The sequence below is a fragment of the Chelonia mydas genome, chromosome 18, assembly GCF_015237465.2.
Source record: "Chelonia mydas isolate rCheMyd1 chromosome 18, rCheMyd1.pri.v2, whole genome shotgun sequence".
Lineage (NCBI taxonomy): Eukaryota > Metazoa > Chordata > Testudines > Cheloniidae > Chelonia > Chelonia mydas.
In genome coordinates, this window is record NC_051258.2 from 12,922,080 (window position 1) to 12,939,805 (window position 17,726).

The 17,726-nt window shown below is 50.6% G+C and overlaps 1 protein-coding gene across 3 annotated transcripts in view; it reads right to left on the bottom strand.

Moving 5' to 3' along the window:
• Positions 1 to 17,723, bottom strand: part of TMEM201 (transmembrane protein 201) — a 49,749-nt gene extending 32,026 nt beyond the window's left edge. Inside the window, exons 1-3 of one of the 3 annotated variants that reach the window (XM_037880922.2) lie at positions 17,392 to 17,723; positions 6,032 to 6,152; positions 4,279 to 4,473 (exon numbers count right to left, since the gene is read on the bottom strand). In XM_037880922.2, the coding sequence (XP_037736850.1) occupies positions 4,279 to 4,473; positions 6,032 to 6,152; positions 17,392 to 17,504 (429 nt within the window). In that variant the 5' untranslated portion in view covers positions 17,505 to 17,723. Of the gene's footprint in view, positions 1 to 4,278; positions 4,474 to 6,031; positions 6,153 to 16,777; positions 16,976 to 17,391 lie in introns of those variants that run through there. The other 2 variants (XM_043531594.1, XM_043531595.1) reach the window with 2 other exon arrangements.
• Between the last annotated feature and the right edge of the window lie 3 nt (positions 17,724 to 17,726).

Sequence of the window (17,726 nt, forward strand, 5' to 3'; positions counted from 1 at the left end):
AGTAGGGGCATTGCCAGCAGATCGAGGGACGTGATCGTTCCCCTCTATTGACATTGGTGAGGCCTCATCTGGAGTACTGTGTCCAGTTTTGGGCCCCACACTACAAGAAGGATGTGGAAAAACTGGAAAACGTCCAGCGGAGGGCAACAAAAATGATTAGGGGACTGGAACACATGACTTACGAGGAGAGGCTGAGGGAACTGGGATTGTTTAGTCTGCGGAAGAGAAGAATGAGGGGGGATTTGATAGCTGCTTTCAACTACCTGAAAGGGGGTTCCAAAGAGGATGGATCTAGACTGTTCTCAGTGGTAGCAGATGACAGAATGAGGAGTAATGGTCTCAAGTTGCAGTGGGGGAGGTTTAGGTTGGATATTAGGAAAAACTTTTTCACTAGGAGGGTGGTGAAGCACTGGAATGCGTTACCTAAGGAGGTGGTGGAATCTCCTTCCTTTGAAGTTTTTAAGGTCAGGCTTGACAAAGCCCTGGCTTGGATGATTTAGTTGGGGATTGGTCCTGCTTTGAGCAGGGGGTTGGACTAGATGACCTCCTAAGGTCCCTTCCAACCCTGATATTCTAATGATTCTATGAAAGGCAAAGTGATTTGCTTGACGTCAAACAAGGTTCTCGATGGCCCTGGGATTTGCCCAGGGGAGATGAGCACCTTTGTCCCAACAGTTGCAAGACACTGGGAAGGAAGCCACAAGCTGTATAGGAGAGTCGGTCTTTGGGCTGGCTACTCCTCTTAACAGTGACCCACAGCAATGGAGTGTGCGTGCGTGGGGTGCATGTGAAGGGCCAAACCGGAGGCGACAATGCTATTATGACTTTGTATCCTGTTCGCACTTCACCACGTTCACAAGCGAGCCACAGCTCCCAGCTCCAAAGATGCTCCCAAAACTTCTGCCTCATTAACGTCTTCAGCAACAACGGGAAACATTCCGGATTCCCTCCCTACCCCTATTGGATGGCTTCGTCCCCAGGCACAGCTGCCCGAGCACTAGAAACCCAGGTGCACCGAGGGCCCTGCAGACTTCACTGCAAATGGCCCATGGCCAAGATGAGGCTGCGTGGAAGGTTTAATGCTCCTTGTTCACACAGCAGCGAGGTTGCCAGCTGCTGCAGTTTACTGCTCGGTCAGGTCAGAGCAGGTGCTTATTACTGTGCCGGACACGGGCAGCTTTATCCAGGGGGTAAGGGAGGAAAGGCCCATCTCCCTGGCTATCGAGGGCCTGCTCGCTGGAGCGCTGTGCCAAGGGCTCCCTCTGCTGGCACCCAGCTAGAATTACATAGGATAAGAGTGCTCTGCAAGCGTGGGAACCTAAAGGATGGGGCTGGGAATTTGGCAGCCACCTTTGGACCCTGCCTCTCTTCTCTAAGCTGGAAAGGAACAGCGTTCTGGAAGAGAGTCACTGCACAGGCATGAACTGTGGGAGGCCTTGAGGATTTGGGCATCAGGCTAGCGGGCACAAGAGAACTCTGCAGCTCACAATGTTACTACATTGACAAAGATCTTGGGAGGGCCAAGTGACCAGGCATCTCTACAGAAGGCAGCACCGTCCAGAAGGGCTGAGACCCAGACAGGGAGCCAAGAAACCCACATTCTCTCTCTGCCTCTGCCACTAACATGCTACCTGGCCTCAGGCAAGTCATTTCACCTCTCTGTCTAAAAGACAGGAAGTAACGATACCTCCATGGCCTTTGCAAAGCAATTTGTAATGGCCGGATGAAAAACACAATGGAACTGCCACGTATTATCACCGAGGGTCACAACCTTCTGGACTGCGATGCTTTGGGCTGCCACCAAGAGACTCTCTGAGGAGCTGCTCAGCTGCAGCAGGCTATTCACATTACCGCACAGCCGCTCTTTGCAGGGAGTAAAGACTGAGCCAGCAGTTTACACGCTGACCCCACATGTCTAGCCAGTATGGAACCAGCAAACGGTCAGGCAGAGGTGAATCAACCACAGAGGAAGCGAAAACTGCTGTTTCAGGAGCAAGTGGACAGAATCAGCATGAGACAGAGACACAAGAGAAACTCAAACACCATGAAACTGCCAGAAGGCATCCTCATTAGTCACAATCCATGGGTTAAAATCTGCTCCCTGGGAGACATCCTGATTAAGCAGGCTCCAATTACATGGAATAGATTGGATAAGAAAAAGCCTACAGAGTAAAACTAACCCACTAGGTCCTGGGGTTGCAACCCAGGGGGCCCAGAATTTTTCTGCTGTAATAAGGGGGCTCATTGCATGGCGCAGGATGAGATCTACTGCCCTAGATACTTTGCAGGAACACAGTTAAAATAAGAAGCTGGGGGAGAGAAGCCCACACCAGAGCGGACTACCATCCCGCGCTCCACTGGGTAGAGAGCACTGACGTCAATCAGCAGGAGAGCTTCCGAGAGCTGCACGAGTGGCAGCCTCATTGTCCTACGCAAGCACGAAGATGAATCTACTACTCCCAGGAGAAATGTCAACTGGACTGCCTTATTCTTTTTAACCTCAGTAGCTGGATCAGAGCAGCTCAGCTGAGGCCCTGTAGAAAAGGGCAGGGCGCTTGAGAACTACCACTGTGTTGTTCTGCCCATCGCATCCCACAAATTTAAGCAGGGCGAGGTACAACTAGTATCGAAATGGGAAACCTCCCACGGAAACCCAGCCTAGTGGCAAGAAGTTACGTTGGCTGCTCAGTAGGTGGCGCTCTTCCTTCCGTGACTGACATGGTGTTGTTTGGCAGGCTGGACAAAACCTTAAAAGTCCTAACTACGCTAGCGATCCCACAGCAACCTTTGCAAGGTTAGGGAGAGGTGGTTCCAGTTTCCTGGCCACATTCTAACTCTGCTAATACAATTCTTCCCTTCTACAAACCCCCTCGCCAATGCCAATCAGAATGGAGAGTCTTCTTCACTCCCTCTCCTGAACTGTTTGCACAAAGTCCCTGGGCAGCACTGAATACAGCATTCCACCCTCCAGCTGAGCGAAGAACCCCTCTCCCCCCATTACCAGCCTCCTGGGGCCTGGTGTCATTTGTAAAGCTTTACACAAAAGGCTACTCGTGCAAAGTATTAAAGGGAGGGAGTTCAAAGAGCTGCAGAAATAATTGGGAGGCTGGCGGGATTCACTCAAGGAAAGATTAAAAAGAAGAATACAAAACCCATTTGGCTAAGGGTGAGGGGAGAGACATAACCAGCCTAGTAACATGCCGAAAAGGGAGAGGAACTGGCCTAATGAATGGGCGGGTAAAAACTAGAGGTAATGAGCTAAAATTCAGAGACTCTGGCTGAAGATTGGGGGGAAAATAAAGAACACCCTCCCCTCCATGTAAACAATGAAATCTATTAGGCCTAGGGGTTGCAAACACACTGCTCTTTCCATACTGCTAACTGGGTCAGTGGGGTTCTGGTCCGGGAAAGGATTAGAACCACCGTTCCAGGCTGTGGCTCAGTTTCCATAGGGAAGTGATAGAAGTATCCTGGCTTGCCTCATTTCAAACCGAACAGGACCACAGTCTGCAAAACAGACAACAGGGAACCACGCTGTATTTGCAGAGGGGACCCAACAGTCTGGACTCTGAATAATAAGGGAAGTGAAGATATAAAGTGGGGCCAAGTTTAACATCAGGGAAATTCCTCCCCAAGACAGACTCTGAGGGCTGCACTCAGGGGCTCCTTGCTCAGAGTTCATCCAGGATTCTGCCATCAGCTCGGTTTTCTTAAGGCCCTGGACAAAATGCTCTTTGTGTAGGTGGGACAGTAATTCCCTATCTGCAATATCATGCAGTTGCCATGGCCTCCCAGATAACTGGGGCAGGTACTTCACACACAGACACATGGGCTGCGCTCACAGTTAGAATGAGCAGAGGATAAGCTGCCTGCATGGCAGGGAGAAGACAAGAAACAGCCCTGCTGTCTGGAGGATGCAATCCATGGAAGAATCCAGGGCAGGGACAGCAGGAGAACAACTTGGAATGGAATTGCTAAATGCCCTGCTCAGGGATCAAATCAACAGATTTGCCCTCCAGCTCCGAGGCACACACCACTCTCTGGAGACACAGGAGGGGGCTGGGTGGGCAGACAGAAAGGGTCTTGGTAGTTCAGTCATCTTACAATTGCCCAGAGCTTATCGAAATGGTAGATCAGGATTAAAAAGGCTGTTGTTCCTCCAGCGACGTAGAGTGGGAACATAAGATGCCTTCATGGATAGACCTGGGGATACCTGGATGTTATCTTTACCCTAACAGGAGAGAGAGAGAGAGAGAATCTGTCCAAGCCAGCACCTACCTCTTCCCTGGGTGCGAAGGACGCCAGCTGCTTGATCTTCATGGTCTGGTGATTGTTGCATTTCTTGCACAGCAAGATCTGGCTGCTCACCCACTGCTGTGGCTTGGTGGGGTCGCAAAAGGTGGTGGCGCCTGACACGACGTGGTTTAGGTGCTCCATGTACTGGGCAGGAATGGGCTTGTTGTAGTCTCCATTCTGCCAAGCAGCAAAGAAAAGCATGAGCTCTTGAGTCCACCCTCTGCAAAGGTTCCACTGTCAGTTCCCTGCCTCATACGACGAGGAAGAAATAAAACCAGAGTAAGATCCATTGCTCTTCCCCCCCTTCTGTACGCCACTCCCAGCTGTTTTACAGGCCGCGCTGCAGAGATTCATGCATACTCCTGGGCCATGGATTGTCTAGTGCACACACCACTAAGGGGTGCAAAATCAGCACCGTACCCCGCATTTCACTAAACTGCCCAGGAGCCGCAGCAGGGGACAGAAGGGCCCTATCAAAAATGTCCTTAAGCAGCTAAAGGTTACCGAGCACCCATGCCCAAATGCCACTGCATATCCTGTGACAAACATATTAGCCCAGCACCTCCGGACCCTTCAGTCTACAGCAGCCCAGCATCCACCAACGAACAGCTGGCAAACAACAAGGTTCAATACAGAAGACGAGTCTCCCACGGCAGAGAACAGCATCGGGCTATAACCCTGTGCATGCAGATGTGCAGGCCACAGACTAACATCTGGGCAGAGTTTCTACCAAGATTTTAGGGCCAGTCAACATATAACAAAGTGTGCACACCCCAGAAGTGGGAGAGGTTTGGAAGGAGAAGATGCAGCAGAGTTGGCTTCTTTTGCCGTACGTTTGATGAGCTAATTATAAGGGAATGGCTTGAAGGGAAGGGAATACATGGAAGGGCAGGAAGGGAATCAAAGTGCCTCGAGGTCAGACTTTAAGGAAATCCTGGCTGGGGACATAAAGCCAGGGGAAAGATGGTTGTGTGGTTAGAAGCAAAGGACTGGAGATCAGGAGACTGGGATTCTATTCCTGGCTTTGACAAAGACCCACCCTGTGACCTTGAGCAAACCCTTTGTGCCTCAGTTTCCCCACCTGAAAACTGGGCACAACCCTACCGACGGAGTGGAGGGTGGGGTTTAATTTCTCTCTGTAAAGAGAGAGACTTTGGGAATCTTGGCTAGAAGGCCCTGCAGTTAAGGCTACGATGAAGCCATTTTCTGATGCTTATTACGCCGGGTATGTCTACCCGGCAGCAGGGAGGTTAAGTCCCAGCGCTGGTAGGCATATGCGCAAGCTCAGGTCGAGCAAGTGCCTAAAACACCATCATGGCCATAGCAACACAGGCGGTGGCTTGGGCTAGCCGGTCAAGTTCAATCCTACCCAACCCCTGGGTCAAGGGTGGGCAAACTTTTTGGCCCAAGGGCCACATCGGGGTTGCGAAACTGTATGGAGGGCCGGGTAGGGAAGGCTGTTCCTCCCCAAACAGCCTGGTCCCTGCCCCCTCCCCCTGACTGCCCCCCTGACTGCCCCCCTCAGAACCCCCGCTCCCTCCAACCCCCCTGCCCAACCCCATTACACATGCTCAGTAGAGACTTGTTAGTGTACAGCAGCTAAATTCTCTGCAGATTTCATCTGCACCGAGCACGCGCCGTCATGTGGGATTAAGTAGGGATTTCCCTGCAATTGCTGCTCCCACAGGGCACAGCCCCTCCCAGCAGCCTTCTGGCCAGGTAGCCCCTGCGGTACCTCTTGGAAGCCATTGTATTGTTCACAGTAGGGACAGTCCCAGCAGTTGCGATTCCCATAGGGCACCACCGTGTCCTGGTTACAGAACCAGCAGTTCACAGACATGTGTGTGGGCTTCTTCCTGTTAGAAACAGAAACAGAAGGGTGTCAAACTGAGCTGGGCCAGTGAGCTAGAAGGAAACAGGGCAGCAGCCTGTTTGCTCAAATTAGAAAGTACAGGTGTGTTTTACATACAAGTCTGAGAATAGTAACCAACTTTCCTCACCCCATGCAGCCTCACAGTAACATCAGGATTTGAATGATCCTTCTTAGGATGGGGCAGAAGACTGGATAGATGAGTAAAGGCAATTCCAGTACTGTCCGGGCTAGTCTCCCTGGGGCTTGCACAATGATGGCTTTGCCTGGAATCCTGCTCTGCTATTTCTGCACCCCCAGAACTGCCTCATGTGCTATCCCCAGTGTGGCTAGCATCAATGCAACTAGAAGGTGCATGACAGTACCTGCCCAGGCTACAGGGTCCTGGCACACCTTCAAGTTTGTGCTCCGGTTGCCACGGGAAAGGGAAGTCTTGGTGGTATTGAAAGCTGCCGTGACCATCACATTCTATCGGGCCATGTGTGGGGACATCAGAAATATGAGAAACTAGCTGATAATCGCTGTGTGCCCAAATGGCTCATCGCACCTCACATTAAAGGGACATGGGTAGATCAGATTTGGCCCCAAGTTCAGCCATTGTAAACTGAAGCTCTTTACACAGCACTAGACAAATGAATTGGCAAGGAGGACTGAAGGATTAATAGGTCATTTCTAATTCCTACACAGTGTTCCCATAATCTTAAAACAACAGCCAGAGAAGGCAAGTTTTGCTCAAAAGCCAGCTATTTACCAGACCTCTGTAGTTACAATCCAAACCCACTACACTGGACTAGTGCATGAAAATCAGAGAGACTTAACAGAATGAAACTGACTGGTCTACTGTCATTGTGCAAGCAGAGAGCTGCAGCAAGGAATTCATTGTCATAAACAGGGAACAACTAATTAGACTGTCAGGCAAGGTGCTAGATTGGCAGCCCTGGAGACTAAAATCATCCACCCACAAGGCAGATCTAAAGCACTGGGCGGGGGGGCCTTCCCCACAACGCTCCTTTGTCAACATCTCCTTTAGAGGCAACAGGGGAGTTAATTCTCGTGCCCTATTCAACTTGTGATCTCTCTGCCAATAAAAATGCAGTAGTGAGATTTTTGAGATATGGATTCCTGCCCACTGGGAACTAGACTGAGACCCAAACTCATGTCACACAAGCCACTGATTTTCAGATGGAAACCACTTCCAATCCCCATTTTTCTGTGCCTGGGTTTGAACCATCAGCCCAATCCCCTGAGCCCACTAGTCCCCCTTTTTTAAAACAATCCTGATAAAATAGGAATCTCAATAAGTTTAGCCTCCTTCATGATGCAGCCTGACTGGAGGAGACCACAACAAAGACTTTGCTTAAAGTCTCCGCATTTGGACCTCTAGGATCTCTCAAGTAAAATTCTCTGATTTGGTCTTCCACCAGGAACCGAGCCAAGAAACAAGTTTCATCGTAGCTCAAAGTACAGAGTTAATCTGTTTGGGTTTATTAAAACCAGCCAACCAGGTCTGGGAGCGAAGGGACAGCTGTTCAAGGCAACAGCCAATCAGTGACTGTGTACAACAGCTGTCTCGAGCGACAGGGCCAGCTGCTACCCAAATCAAGAATAGCAGTTTCTAGTTATGCCACGCAATGGCCATGTCGCCAATGGACAGCGTGCTGGACAGGGCTCTCCATGGCGTACCGCAGTAAACACTTGTGTGACAGGTGAGTGGCTGCTACATGTTGACCCTGTGGGACAAAATAAGACTCAAACACCAGCCATCTGTACCCAGGGAGGCAGAGGGGTGGAGTTCTCCTTTGACACTTGTCCAATACGGCTGCAGCAGCAGGGCATGCAAGCACATCACGGGCTTAGAACTCAGAAAAAAAACCCACAGGAGCTCCAGCAGCTATGAGAAACTTCCCATCCTCCTGCTGTGTGGAATCTGCTCTCTGCCTCCAATCTCTGCCCTTTTCGGTATTTTATCAATAGGACTTCTGTCCTGGTGCTTAGTGGGTACTCAAATCTGCTTTGCGTTACACAGATGCCTGGCTCTGCCTATAAATATTACCTGGGTGCTTATATCTCTCTCCTCACCACCGTATCTGTGCAGTTACAGCTAGACAAGCATGCAGGACAGGCGCTTGAATGATTAAGCTCAAGAAACATTCACTGGCCACTGGGACTATAAAACAACGTGAAGTACCTATCTGACCCTGCCCTTCTTCTGGGAGGTGGGCAAGATGGTTGGGCTAGATACTCAACTCAAAGAAAGGGGTAGAGGCTTGGTCTGCTGATAAATGCCAATCTGACAGCTCCAGCAGGGACTGCCAATCTTCCTTCTCCCCTTTGATTGCCCACCTCAGATGGCTACTCTATAAACAAATACGGAAAGCTGCAATTAAAATAAATCAATCCAATGGCTGAGTGACAGCAACAGACTTGGGGATGGAAGATTCAGAAAAACAGCTCCAAGGAAGAGCCAATGGCAAGGGGACGCAGGAGGGTCTGAGATTAACTGACCTACCCACCTCTGCGTTTACATACCCTGCACTCACTGTGAAAGAAAACGGAAGCTGCCTGGCCACCCCATGCTGGGGCAAGCTGAAGCAGTAACTAACTACTTCAGTTCTCTTGGGCAGTAGAAATGCCACTGGAAGCAAGTAAAGGGGAAAAAGGCTTCTCACTGCTCTGCACATACCCAGGGCCTCTGCAACACAGCCTCATTGCAAGACACAGATACCTTAGGGCCCCCACAAAAAGCTGCCTTAAAGATGAAGCTGAAAATCTGCCCAAGCTCCGTTTGCAGCCACCCTATGCAGTCAGTCAGCTGGCCACAAAGGCCCATTTGAACTACAGCTGTTGGTAAGAACAGGAGGAGAAATGCCCATCTGAAGGCATCTCATTCACACAAGCCCTCAGGACAGAGGCAGAAGCCAACCCACCCAGAGCAATGGCACTCGTTCATTAGTGGACTGTGGCCAGCTCTGCTGGGACCCACATGGCAGCTCTCTTTGAGTCCTGGATTATCCAGCAGCCCTTGATGAGGGATCATGCTGACAATTGCAACCCAGACAGCCGGCACATAACATGCTTATAAACCCTCCCAGGGCCCTAGCATGGGGTCTATGCCAAGAGATCAGAGCTGAGAAAGTTTCTCTGAGGATACCAACTAGGTACAGATGGCAGGGCTGGGAGCTTTCCGTTTTCTTGTCCCATTTCCCACCTTCACACCCCTTTCAGCCTCCAGTCCTGTGATTCCTGTCCATCTTCTCTCCACACTTCTCCCTCAGGGCCCCCAAGACTCCTTTCCCTACTCCTGCCTAAAAGACATGGCCAGGGATCAGTCACAGCAAGGAGCGCTCTGCTGCCCACCCTGGCCTTGTGTCAAAGGCAGAGCTGCTGGCATTGTTGCAGAACTAGTTCTGTTAAAGATCTTCTACACACACTCTGCTGTCAGGGAACTGTTCCCTCCACAATCCACAAAGGACCCTGCTGCAAGGGAAGCTACTGACTGAAGGACTTGGGCGAATCTCAGAGAAGCAGCAGCCACCGCTACCACCAGTGATGAGATTATAAATGCCAGGATACAGAATGCTAGCTGGACGGCAGGAGTTAAAGGGAGTGTGGTAGGGATGTGGGTACACCCCCTAATGCAAGACATTCCTATTTGAGACAGGAGACTTGGCAAGACCATAAATAAAGGGGTCAGCTTCAGCTCTTGAGTTTCTCCCACCCTGCCCAACAGTGCTGCTGCTCTCTACCAGTGAAGTTCAAGGTGGTGTGGAAAGTCATACTGCTGGGATAAAAATGCTGCCCTGCACCAGAATACCCATCCCCATGGGCTCTACGGCAGGCAATAGAGCGGGTTGGGGAGAAGAAAGAAAGAAAAGAGAGAGAAACAAACACATATTGAAACCAACAGTCTATTGCAGGGGTGGCCAACCCGTGGCTCCAAAGCCGCATGCAGCTCTTCAGAAGTTGATATGTGGTTCCTTGCATAGGCACCAACTCTCTAATGTGCCGGGGCGGGGAGGGGGGGATAAAGGTGCGCGCATGCTCACTGCTCAACCCCTGACTCTGCCACAGGCCCTGCCCCTACTTCACCCCTTCCCCCCAGGCCTCCGCTCCTTCCTGCCCCCTTCCCTGAGCCTGCCATGCCCTCGCTCCTCCCGCTCGAGCCTGCATGCTGCAGGAGGGGAAAGGAGGGGGAGGTGCTGATCAGCAGGGCTGCTGGCAGGCGGGGGGTGGGGAGGGAGCTGATGGGGGGCTGCTGAGGTATCACTGGGGCTCTTTGGCAATATACATAGGTAAATTCTGGCTCCTTCTCAGGCGCAGGTTGGCCACCCCTGGTCCATTGGTTAGCAGGTATGAGTGGGAGAGTCCTGGAGATTTGGGGCCAGAGAAAGATGGTCGCCTTCACTGGTGAGCATTCTGGATCAGAGACACAGCAACGTTAACCCCAAGCGTTCCAAAAGTCACAGGTACTCTTTGTCTTCTGGTTTCTGAGTCTGTAGGGTACGCTCCGGTCACATTTTCAAGCTTTTCTTTGCAATCAAGAGGGCTGGATTTTTTAAAGATGAAAACAGATTCTCATGTAATCACAAACTTCCAGGAACTGGAACATGAAGAAATACATCAAATATCTCAGCCTTTGTGCAATGTGCCTCAGGTGACATGCGATCAGGATTCATCGCTGAATTTGGTCCGCTGGTTGGCTCATTAGCTTCCCCAGCCCAGGCCAGGTACTGACGGGGAGTGAGACACAAGCGCAGATCCATGCCTCCCACACCAAATACCGTGAAACGCCTACTAAAATTGCAAGAGCTGGCTACCCTGGAGACAGTAAACAGTCAGATATTTGCTGCCTAAGTTATCACTAAATGGTCTCAGTCCAGCTCCCAGGCGCACACCTCTCAAAAACACCAGCATAACTGGCACCAGCTGGTTCCCTTCATGGCAATCTCAGCAGAACACGCAACAAGTAAGTGGGCATGAGACTTGGATCCCGAGCAGGTGGTCTCCTTACCACAACATTAAAACATTCGTGAGCAAGCGTGCCTAGCTGCTGTTGTGCTATACCTGCTTTGTGGTTAAGATGAGGTCATTGGTCCCCAGGGCTGAGAACGGAGCATAAATATCACACACACACGGTGGTATTTCACGAGGGGGAAAAAGGCGTATTCTGAACTCCAGTGGAAATCCTAGAGAAGACAAGGCAGTTTGTTGTCTTCTCATGAATTAGCAGGTCCAATTAAAGACTATGAGGGAGCCTAGGGATTACCTGGACCTGCTAACTTGTGTGAAAACTATGCACTGTCTTGTCTTCCCTAGGATTTTAGCTCATGTTGGTTAACGCTAGTTCAGAGTGAATCTTCTCCCCCACAGTGAAGACAAGACCACACAGAGAAAATCTTCAGCGGTTAAGAGACCCATAGGAAAGAGAGGCCCTTTCCTCCATCCCCCTGACAGAGTCCTAAGGCAATAAAATTTATTTTAATGCCCAACGTGCTCAATTCAAGACAGGTACTTAAAGAACACTGTTAAAATTGGGGGGGCGGGGGGGAGAGAAGAGAGAGAGAGATGTCCTTCCTTTAGATTAGGTGGCCAATCCAAGTAAGCCACGGGCTACCGGCATTCACCTTTCAGCAGCCAAGCAGACCACCATACAGGAGTCTGAGGTCCATTTGAGGCACACTTCAGTCTACTTCTGGCTCCTCCAGACAGGTCTGCTAGAGGGCACGCTCCCCAGCCCCTTAAGGATGATATAGTACTGGATGCCACGGGCACAAAACAGCGGTGGGGTCTATTGGGTCTGCCTCTGAGAAACTAGGAGAAAAGGAGTGCTTTTGTCCCGTCCAAAGGTTTGCTGGTACCAGAGACTACACAGGAGAACTAGGCTAATAGGTACAGGAGCACTTTCTACTGTGGGAAGAGCATGGAAGCGCCGATTCCCACAAACATGATTCTGTTTCTCCACCCCAGATTTTGCATCCTTATCAGGGTGGCGGAATGGCCACAAAGGATTCAGTATCAACCCTTCCTTCACACAAAGGATCAGGATTTCTCCAGCTCCTCCTGCTTATTCAGGATAAGAAGCAATAATCCCCCTGGTGTGACCCTGTAATCTGTTGCCATGGAAATGGGTTCAAAAATCAGAAGATCCCAACCTCATGGAGGGGAGGATGGTTTGTGGTGAGAGCATGTGGGTGGGATATTACCCATCTAATTGCAGGGCAGGAGTGAGGGACGAAAGCATGGGTACGGAGAGATTTCCCTAGGCTGGACTCCAAGGGATCTGTTCCAAGGTTCTAGAATGACACAAGGTTGGATCAAGTTTTAAAATGTATTTAACAAATTTACCCTTTTTAAAAAATCTTTTTGAGAGGCAGCCACACCCCTCTGATCAGAGGGTCAATGCTCCATCTTAAATCAGTGTTCTCAATCCCTCAGACTACACCAGTCTTCCTCAGTACCCACTCCACACCAACCCCTCCCACTCCTGAAATTGCTTTGAAAAACTGTCCTTCATCAGTGGAAATATGCTCTAGAGTACCGTAACTTCACCAGAAACTCCTTAAGGGGATGTCTACACTGCAGCTAGGAACCTGTTTCCTGCTGCAGGGAGAGCAAATGTAGACATGCCCAGTGAGTGTAATCTAGGTCTGCAGACATTATAAGTGCTAACGACCCCATTCATCTCAGTGGGATGGGGTCACTCAGAAACCTAGGCTGCTCTGGAGTGGCCCATTAGTAGCAGGGGTTTCAGAGTTAACTACCCATTAATTTGTACTGGACAATTCACACTTCTTCCAGGTACTGTTGCAGGCCCCCAGCCCAGTAGAGAATTCTGTAGGGCAGTGTCACTGCCACCCCATCGTCCCTTTGCTGTTAGCAAAGTATAGGAGGACTGGGAAGCGCTGGTGGAATAATTTTTAACAAAAAGAAAAGGAGTACTTGTGGCACGTTAGAGACTAACAAATTTATCTGAGCATAAGATTTTGTTTCATGTTCTCTGTGTACATAAAATCTCCCCACTGTATTTTCCACTGCATGCATCCGATGAGGTGAGCTGTAGTTCACGAAAGCATATGCTCAAATAAATTTGTTAGTCTCTAAGGTGCCACAAGTACTCCTTTTCTTTTTGCGGATACAGACTAACACAGCTGCTACTCTGAAACCTAATTTTTAACAGTACTTTGTCCCGGCAGTGCTCAGCACCACTATGTTACCCCCCAAACAGTTATGAAGACCAGTCCCTGAGAATGTTTTCAGAACAATGGTAATTTCCCTGTACAGAAGGGGCTCAAAAGACTCTAAGATTCTCTGGATTCCACAAACACATTCCACCTGAGCCACTTAAGCAAAGCAAAGGGGCACTTTGGCTAAATCAGCACCAAGAATGGTCATGGAAGCATGGCTTATTTCATGGAAGATAGCTGCAGGCCAACAGTTTCTTATCTACCCTTAATGTCAAATGGAAATGTCAGGTCCTTTACATGGGGGAACATTGATTGTTGTCCTATTTGTTCATTTATATAAAGCCTACGTGTTTTAGGAGAAACCTGAACTATTCTGCTGTAGGTGCCTTATTTCCATTTGAAAGTTCAAACTGTAAATGAACCTTACACTGGTCATGGGGACTGTCTCCTACTCCAGTGAAGCACAGTATGGGTGATAGGATGGCCCAAGTTTGCTCTGTTACACCAAGCGTGTCTTGTCAAAAAGCACATATCAAACATAGGTTTTAAGTTATGCTAGTTCTAAGCTTCTCAAATTCAGCTCAGCTCCCACTGTGCAATTCAAATCCTGACTCCACCCCAGATACAAGAGGCTATAGAAAATAATGTTTCAAGGAATAAGCCTGAAAAAGGGGAAAAGATAACTAATAGAAGCGTATATAAGGTTTTAAAGCTTCCTTAGGCCAGTACAACTCCATTCGATTCAGCAGGAATCACCAAAAATAACCAAAGCCTAAAGAGCAGCATTAACCCCTGCTTACCTTTCTAAGTTGCTATAGTGCACCACTGTATGGCATGAGTGTACCATCTTGGCATTGCTTTCCCTAGTGGGATCCTGTTTCATTGCACTTATACATGCCTGCCTCAAATGCCGCAAATGAACCAAACAAAAGTCTGCAAACCAAGTAAGTATCTCTCACCTTCCCCATTATAATGCACTGTTCATTTGCTTAAAAAAATAAAAATAAAAAAAATATTGGAGCTGGAAAGAAAATCTCAAAGCCTGAGGCCAAACTTACTTCGGTATAAGTAGGTTGCTCAGGGGGTGTGAAAAATCCACACCCCTTAGCAACACACTGACCTAACACCCAGTGCAGATAGCACTATGATATGGGAGAGTTTCTCCAATTGACATAGTTAATCCACCTCTGTGAGTGGCGGTAGCTATGCCAATGGGAGCTCTCCCATCAGCATAGTACTGTCTTCACTAAGGCCAGGTCTACACTATCACTCACTTTGGTATAATTTATGCTCCTGGGGGAATTCTGCGCCGATGTGCAATGCAGAATTTGTGCAGAATTAATGTTCTTTGTAGAATTTTATTTTACCCCTGCAAAATAGGCGCTGCAGAGCTGCTGGACCTGGCAGAGTCCGGCTTACCAGCTCACAGTGTGCCTGCATGGGAGGCATGGGCAGGCTGCAGTTGCTGGCATGGCCTGAATGAAGGAAGCATTGTGTGGGCCACAGCCTTGCAGCAAGCAGAGCTCCGAGTCCAGCAGGGATGGAGACTGCACACACGGGCTACCGGGCCTGATCCTCATCCGCCCAAGGATGGGAGCAGACCCAGCTGCGCCATCTCTCCCAAACGGTGAGGAAGGGAAGGTCGCACCGCGTTCCGCAGAGCGACAGTAATGAAGCTGCACAGAAAGGAGCCTGTGGCTGGGCTTTGGGGAGGAACGAGGGTGCGGGCATCTGGGCCTGGGGGCACCCCGCAGCTGGTCTCTGGGGGGAAGAGGTGCAGGTGTCTGGGCCAGCACCCCCCAAATACTCCCTCCCAGTGTACACACCCCTCCAGCATGCTCCAAATACCCTCTCTAGTACTCCCCTACTGTACACCCCCCTTCCAACTGCCCCTCCCCCTGCCACCGTCCTCTATTTAGGAACTTGAAATATGGTACCCCTAGGCGGGAAAGGCAAAAAAGTGAGAATCAACTACGAGACGTGTCCAGCTGGCAGGTGAGACACACCCAGAGTCAGGCACTCAACAAAAGCATAGAGGTTTCTTTAATTCTCTACTCATGGGGAAATCTTTTGTTGTTGACTGTATTGTTACAGACATACTTGCTGACAGATATTTTGAAATAAATCATCAAAATAACTGAAACTGGAGGGATTATATTGTGTTATTCTGCCAAATAAAACATGGAGACCTTTAAAATATAGCGTGCAGAATTTTTAATTTTTTGGCACAGAATTCTGCCAGGAGTAAAACGTTCATTGCTCAGGGGTGCAAATAAGCCACCCTCCTGAGCAATGTAAGTTACACCCACCTAAGCACCGGTGTAGACAGCACTATGTCAGCAGCAGAGCTTCTCCCGCTGACATAGCTACCCCCTCTCATGGAGGTGGATTTAATATGCCAACGGGAGAACTCTCTCCCACCGGCACAGAGCATCTCCACCAGACGCACTGTAGCGGAGCAGCTGCATCAGTGCAGGTGCACAGACCTAGCACTTCTAGTATCGAGTAGCCCTTAAGCACCGTGCAGCTGCAGCTTTTTAAGCATGGAGCTGCCATGAGACTTGGGTAAATAACTTATTGTAATATAGTTCACAAAAAATGCCAGCCACTGACACATCTACAGAAGGAAGGGAAGACACTGCAGATGTTATGAATTTATGTATCTCCTGTAAGAGCCAAGTGCCTGGTGTTCAGTTATGGAACACAAAGACAGGAAATAGTTTTGGGGACGGGGAAAAAATGTATCCGGCTATCCCCCTACAAATAACTGCTCCCAAACAGCTCAAACTTTTGCCCATTTCGGAATTTTGTTTCCTAGACAGATATTGAAATTATGGAAGAAATTAACAAAGACAGAAAATGCCCTTGTCAGTTGCGCTCTTACCCATTCCACATATTTTAATCACACACAATTTTAGGGTAAGACCAAAAGTCCCTGTAGCAACTGAGGCATCCCCATGCTCGGTACTGAACAATCACAAAAAGACGCAGTGTTTGCCGCAAAGAGCTTACAACGAGACTGGACAGAATTGGATTTTATTTTTTTATTTTTTAAGAATTTGGACAAATACCCATTTTTAAGCATGTTTTCAACTTTTTACAGTTGTGGAAAATGAACCGGGGGGGGGGCGGGGGGTGTCAGACACTAATTATTTAACGGCAGGGGACATAACTACTTGTGGACTGCCAAAGCTTTATAACTGTTAAAACACAAGCTGTCAACATCACGTCAAAATATTCGGAGCAGGCGGCTACTAAATCAAACTAAAAAGTGCTGAAGCAGCATCTTCCTTAGCTGTAAATGTTGATAATCCAGGGAAATATATATATTTCCCCCCCCCCCCCACACGGTTTACGGTGAAACGGACCTTTATAGCCATTTTTCGATCAAATCTCATCCTCCCAAGCCTCTTTAGAGCCTAAATACCTGGGGGGTCAGGCAGGGCCACGGCACCCGAACAGGACAGCTCCGACGTGAGCATCTGTCATCTGCCCTTCCTGCTCCAGCCCGGTCTGGGCCAAAGCTCTCAGCGGCCGGGGTCTTTTCTCCTCTTTTGCCGCCTGTGCGCCAGTGACAAGCCCGGGGGAGAGCTACGTCTCCTCCCTGGCTTAGCAGAGGGCCCCGGGCTTCCTGCCCCTTTATTCTCTCTCTCTCCTTCAGCTACCCGCGCTCCACCCCGCTATGGAGCCACCCGCACGGCAAGCACGGTCCCCTCCACGTGTCGTCCCCCCTCCCGCCCGGCCAGCCGGCCGCAGCACGCGCCCGCAAGAGCGCCACCCGCCGCGGCGGCAGCGCCCGGGATCCAAGTCCGCTTTCCCCCCGCTAGGGGATTCCCCCTTCGACCGCACCCCGCCTCCCGCGGCAGCAGGACCCAGGCACCCATCGCCGCCTCCGCACAAAGGGAGCCCCGCGGAGGGGGGGGGGGGGAGCGAGGCAGCAGGGAAAGCCTGCGGAGCGCCTACGGGAGGAGCCCGGCGGCAGCGGGCCGGCGCGGTTCCGCTTCCCGCGCCCATGCGGCAGAAGAGGAGGCCGCCCCTTACCTCCGCGCGATCTTGTAGAGGAGCAGCCCGGCGGCGGCGCAGACGGTGACCCCCAGCCCCCCGGCCAGGCCGGCGACCGGGCAGCCGGCCAGCAGCGCGCTGGCTGCCTCCATTGCCGGAGAGCGGCCCGCGGAAGGCTCGGCAGCCGCCGGTGGAACGCTCGGCAACGGCCCGTGGAACGCCGGCCCGCCCGCTCCGAACGCGGCCGGGCCCCTCCACGCGCTCCCTCGCCAGCCAATCCTCCGCCCGTGACCTTCGCCGCCGCGCTTTGTAAGCGCCGCCGGCCGCCCCTCTGCCCCGCCGCGCGCCCGCCGATCCGCCAATCAGCGGCGGGC